Source organism: Limulus polyphemus, unplaced genomic scaffold, assembly GCF_000517525.1.
Source record: "Limulus polyphemus unplaced genomic scaffold, Limulus_polyphemus-2.1.2 Scaffold1056, whole genome shotgun sequence".
NCBI classification, from domain to species: Eukaryota; Metazoa; Arthropoda; class Merostomata; order Xiphosura; family Limulidae; genus Limulus; species Limulus polyphemus.
In genome coordinates, this window is record NW_013666666.1 from 34,154 (window position 1) to 39,742 (window position 5,589).

At 33.4% G+C, this 5,589-nt stretch overlaps 2 protein-coding genes across 2 annotated transcripts in view; both read right to left on the reverse strand.

Annotated features, from left to right (window-relative positions):
* LOC106461904 overlaps positions 1–2,722 on the reverse strand; it is a 4,632-nt gene extending 1,910 nt beyond the window's left edge. The window contains exon 1 of the mRNA XM_022388999.1: positions 2,687–2,722. Within this exon, the coding sequence (XP_022244707.1) occupies positions 2,687–2,690 (4 nt within the window). The 5' untranslated portion in view covers positions 2,691–2,722. The remainder of the gene's footprint in view (positions 1–2,686) is intronic.
* The window catches only part of LOC111083006 (paired box pox-neuro protein-like), a 30,122-nt gene continuing 27,234 nt past the window's right edge, over positions 2,702–5,589 (reverse strand). The window contains exons 5-6 of the mRNA XM_022388997.1: positions 2,904–3,028; positions 2,702–2,728 (exon numbers count right to left, since the gene is read on the reverse strand). Coding sequence (XP_022244705.1) covers positions 2,702–2,728; positions 2,904–3,028 — 152 coding nt within the window. The remainder of the gene's footprint in view (positions 2,729–2,903; positions 3,029–5,589) is intronic.

Below are 5,589 nucleotides of genomic sequence, written 5' to 3' on the forward strand. Positions count from 1 at the left end.
GCTTTGCGCGAAATTCAAAAACAATTTTAAATTATGAGGTATGCGTTTGACGCTCAACAATAAATACGAGGATATCAGGTTTTTTAATCAAAAGTTTTAATTAAATTGGGCTATAGAAGAAAGTACTTTAGGTCCTACAAACAGTGTATACATTTGAAAACCCTGTACAAATATGAATGAAGCAATACCATTCCCTGTTTTTTTTCACTCACCTGGTGGGTCAGTGTTAAGTTTATGGACTTACAACACTAAAATCTGAGATTTGATTGCCCCAGTGTACAGAGAGCAGATAACTCATTGTATAGCTTTGCTCTAAGAAAACGGAATTTTTCTTCTATTATATTTAGACTGTTTAGACCAATAAAAAAATTCTGAAAAAAAACATTAACTTTGAACTGTATATTGAAATACCAAATAGATTCAATGATATAGGTAGTTTCATTTTAGAAATATAAAAAATCGGCAAAGTGGTTAAAGTGTTAATTGATAAGTGTAAGTATAGTGCTAAATTGTGCCGCTGCGTATGATGCAACGCCGTTTTAAGAAACTACTAATTACCAACTTTTTTTTTTTTTTTAGTTTTTTTCAATTTTTCAAACCTTAATTTGTTTGTTTTTCTATTTATGCCAAAACTACTAATGCTGTCTGTCGCTTTCCCTAATTCTTAACTTCCATCTACCGGGACGGCAATCAGCTAGCAGCACACACTGCCAGTTTTTGAGTTATGCTTTAGAAACGAATAATAGAATTGACTGTCACATTATAACGTCTCCACAGTTGAAACTGCGAGTATGTTCGACGCCGGATTTCAATCCCGTGACACAAAGGTTGTAAATCGATCGCCCTAACCACCAGGCTATGGCAAGTGTTTATTAATATAATATATATAGTGTATATATATCTGTGTTTACATGATTTTGGAACTTCTTTCACGGTTTTTTTTTTTAAATCTTAAAATGGTGCATGCTGTAGGCTCGTAATAGAATATAAAAGAAAATAATTTTTTTTAAAATTCGCGAGTAGGGTTGAAAAATAGGGGATAAAGGAGTTTTTAGGACTCTTAGACTTCATTGGTGAATAACTTTAATAATACTATCGGCAAAATAATAGATGTAGAATACATCTTACCCTATTTTAACAACTGGCTGAGATATACATTTGCATTATAACTTTGCTTATTAAACAGCTTTGTTATTTTTGGGGAACAATTCAAGAATACGAAGGCAAAAAGAATACTTTTTCAGTATCAATATTATTTTTTTCTAGTATAATTTTAAAAAAGACTTCTTATGCACTTGGATAATGTGCTATTTTTATTATATTTTTTTATTAATTAGCACTTTGCTAATAATATATTTGTTCTTTTTTTAGAAAAAATAATCATTTATCAACATTTCCTTTTTATAAGTTCGTGTATTTGCATTCTTGAGGTCCAAACACATGAAAAATACACCATTATGAATTAATCGGCTTTTTTGACTACTAGATGGCGACACTATCGAAAAGTACTTTTATTGTCAACGACGTAGACATAGATAACTAAATTACTTTAATGTAACCGCCGGAACTATTCCCGTAAAATCTAGCACACATTGTTTTCATTCGTGTGTACTTTTAACGACATGTCTTCAACTGGTTTTATTGTTGAAACTTTACCCATAAACCAACGTCATTTCAAAGTTTATTTTACTGAACTCTATGATCATAAAATTTTATTGATGTTTTTCTTGATGCGTTTGGTTAATTTGTTCTTTCAATTTTTAGTGAGTATTTTAAACAAAGACGTATACTGTGAGGGATCTCAATGATTTATTATTTGTATAAGTAATGAGAAAAAACAACAGTTTGTTTATCTTGTCTTCTCTGATATTTTTTACTGTTGTTCAAACTGACAGTTTTGCGTTACGTATGAACTATTTCTAACTTTATAGGAGCTTCCCAACAACTGTTGTAGTTGCTTTAGTTACTTGGTACAGTACCTTTAGTTAGTTTCTAGTTAGATACCCTTAGTTACTAGGAGCGGCTTTACCCATTGTTACTAGATGCAGCATCCTTAGTTACGACTCTTTGGTTATGCGGAGTGGTTTTATACTTAGTGACTAGGTGCAACATCCTTAGTTACGGCTCTATAGTTACAAGGAGTGGTTCTATCCTTAATTGTCAGTTGCACCATCCTTAATTGACAGTTCTTTAGTTACTAGGAGCAGCCCTACGATTAACTACCAGGTGCAGCATCCTACGCTACGATTCTTTAGTTACAAATATTGTATTATTGGTTGTGATTCCAATATAGTAAGGGAAATTATTTTCAAACCTAACTCGTTGGAAATGTTCAATTACACTGATTTATTTAGATAACACCCACAATAAATCATTGCTTTGAAATTCATAGGAGAAATTTTAAGTACAGTAATTATTATGCAATGTTTTATGCATAATACCACGAAAAATAAATATCAAACGGAGCATTTAGTGAAGCGATTAGACACAGACATTTTTAAAACTATTAAACTGAACATTTTTCAGGCCAATAAGATTTTATTTCCATTTAAAAACAACATAAATCTTATGAATTTCTTGAAAAACTGCATCATTCTAATGAACAGCAAAGAGGAATGGGATTTCTAGTGGTAGCAACGACTCCAATTATAAACTTATGAAAAGTGGATTTCATTGTACTACTTACCCATGCTTGTTGAAGTCACCAGAGATTTTTTTTCTTCTTCGGCTAGTGGACGTTTGAGTTTGGATATTAATTTCTCTTTAGGTTTAGGTTTCAGTATCTCCTCGATGGAATACGTTATCACTCCAGCCTTATTATCCAGCTTCCTACCAGAGGGCTCTGAAATTCGCTTGGCAGAATCTGTTTGTGAAGTACTACTTTCTGCAACGGAAGTACTTACGCCTGGTGAGCTAAGTGCAATCGTCCTTCTGGAACTGGAAGACATTTCAGCTGGATAGTGATTAACAGAAGATCGGGGATAGTAAGTTGGAGGAGCGATTGTGAGTTGGTTATCAGTCATGTTGTCTAAGAAAGTGGAAAAAGGAAGAAATGTTATCGATATTTTGCCGTTAAAATAGAAAAGATTAAATAATTTTGACAACTTCATTGATTTCATGGAAGTTGGCTCTCCTGGTGAGACAGGAGTAAGTATGGGGTTCGATAGCCCAATGTAGCTTTGCTCTGAGACAAACAAAAAATAGTTCATGAAATTGGACTGAGCTTTAAAACAAAGAAGTAAAATGTAAGCATTGTTTGTTTGTAGTTAAACACAAAATTACATATTTGGCTGTCTGTGCTTTGCCCACCACTGGTATCGAAACCCAGTTTCTAGCGTTGTGAGTCCGCAAACATACCGCTGTGCCACGTAAAATGTAAGAGTTATAATAACAGCGCAATACGTTTAAAGTATATATTAAAATTCAAACATCGACAAACAGTAAAAAAATTGACAATAGTATGTAAAACATTTGTTTCTGAACTTTTGTAACGTGATTGTATTCTAAATATCTATCATTACTTGTGATGGAGAACATCCGAAAAGTGTATTAAGAAAGTAATCTAAGGAAATGTAAAACATGTGTTTTACCCCCGACTATAACACTTAGGTGACAAACATGGCCGTAGGCGAGTTCCATATTTCTCGGGAAAAGGATAATTTTTTATGGGGCAAACTCGGGGATAAAATGCCATATAAATCTATAAAAAAATGGGCTCCTGAATCATCACCTTTAACTGAAAATGTTTCGCCAGAGGAGTAGCCTTAGAAATACCTGACATGATCATAATGCATCTATAGGCATCTAGAACATACTGCAGAAGGGGCATGTGCCTCCTCCCACTTTTTCCAGTTAATATATATACACTATTATTAACAAGTATGTTAAACTAATTTAACACTTTCCCACAAAGCTAGGCCCCGATGATGCGTACACAACATTACTTAAAACTAAGAGACGCTCTAAGACAAAGTTTCCAATGTATCCATTGTAGTGGATGTGTTGTATAGGACAACCTTGCGGGAGGTAGCATAATTTCGAAATTGTCTCTTGTTCTTTAATTGGAAATACCGTAAATAACAAATAAGTATCAAATTAATCTAATAATTAAAGCGTTCTCGTTATTAGTTGAATGATATTAATTATGACATTTTTAATATCAAAAATATTGTTCATAAATATACTAACAAATCTACTGCTATCTACTGGGTGTAAATATGTAGATATCGGGTGTTTAAAATGCTTAACTCTCGACATAGGGGAATATAAAACCCTACAAATCCAGAGATGGGGAGGGGTTAGGAATAAGTAGCTTCCAATATTGGGGGTCATTTCTAGAAATATGAAAAAAATATGGTTTATTCCCTGTACATATAGAGAGTGAACGGCGTGGTAGTTTGGTTTATTCCCTGTACATATAGAGAGTGAACGGCGTGGTGGTTTGTCATTTGTTGATTATGAAATAAACGATAATTTTGAAAATCAGTAAAACTATTTTAATACTCTGAGTTAAAAACAGATTTTCACACTTTATTGTCATTACAAGCAGTCTTAAACGAGAAGTAAGATAGAAATAATTCAACAATACGTATGGTACGAATACAAGCTGTGCAAACGAACAATTACTATGACCTAAATTTTTATGATTCTCTATACTACACCCCCCCTCTCGCGAGTGGCCCAGCGGTAAGAGAAGAATTACTTATAACGCTAAAAAAATCTGGGTATCGATATTTGGTGGACACAACACAGACAGCTCAGTGTATAACTTTGTGTTTAACTGCAAACAAATAACTGTTTATTGTGTAAAACATAATTGCAAGGAGTAAAACGTAGATAGGTTTGTTCTTCACGCGACAAGTTGTTACATACTTATATCAAAAGTACTATAATCAAATGTTAAACTATAATAATTTAACTAAACTGTGACAAGTTTCAGGATTTTTCTGGCTATTACCTGTTTATATTTTAAGTATTGTTTTTAAGTACATCCACATAGCATCTATTTCTGAGAAAAACAGTTTAGCTTTACAATAAAAACATAAAAGTAGTGCATCATTGTCAGCCTGGATCTTCTGAACATCTTGGAGAGGATTATCCCTCCTGCTCCTAACAGTATCTGAAATATCATCGTTATATTATAAAGATGTTAGTGGTTAAGGAACATTACTGTTTCTAATCTTATCTCTATTATTGCAGTAATGCTTTCCCGTTGGATATACAAGACTGTTTAGTGTAGGTGTTATTATTTAATATACACAGCGTGGTCACAAGTAAATAGACACCACCTTTTCAGGAAAAATGAAAATTTTCAGTCATATTCACATGAATTTATAATTTAATTAATATCTAGTAGATCTTATTTTCGCTTCGTGGAGTTCGTTGATACTTTGGGGCATCGTGAGAATCGTCTCGTCAATTTTAGATTGCGGGATTTTCGCCCACTCTTGCTTCAAAACTTGGAGTAGATCGCTCTTCGAAGTTTGGTTTTTTTTTTTTTTGGTTGTTTCTTGACTTGCCGGTCGAGTATGGCCCAAAGGTTTTCGATGGGGTTCATGTCAGGAGATTGGCTCGGCCAAGCCAACTTCT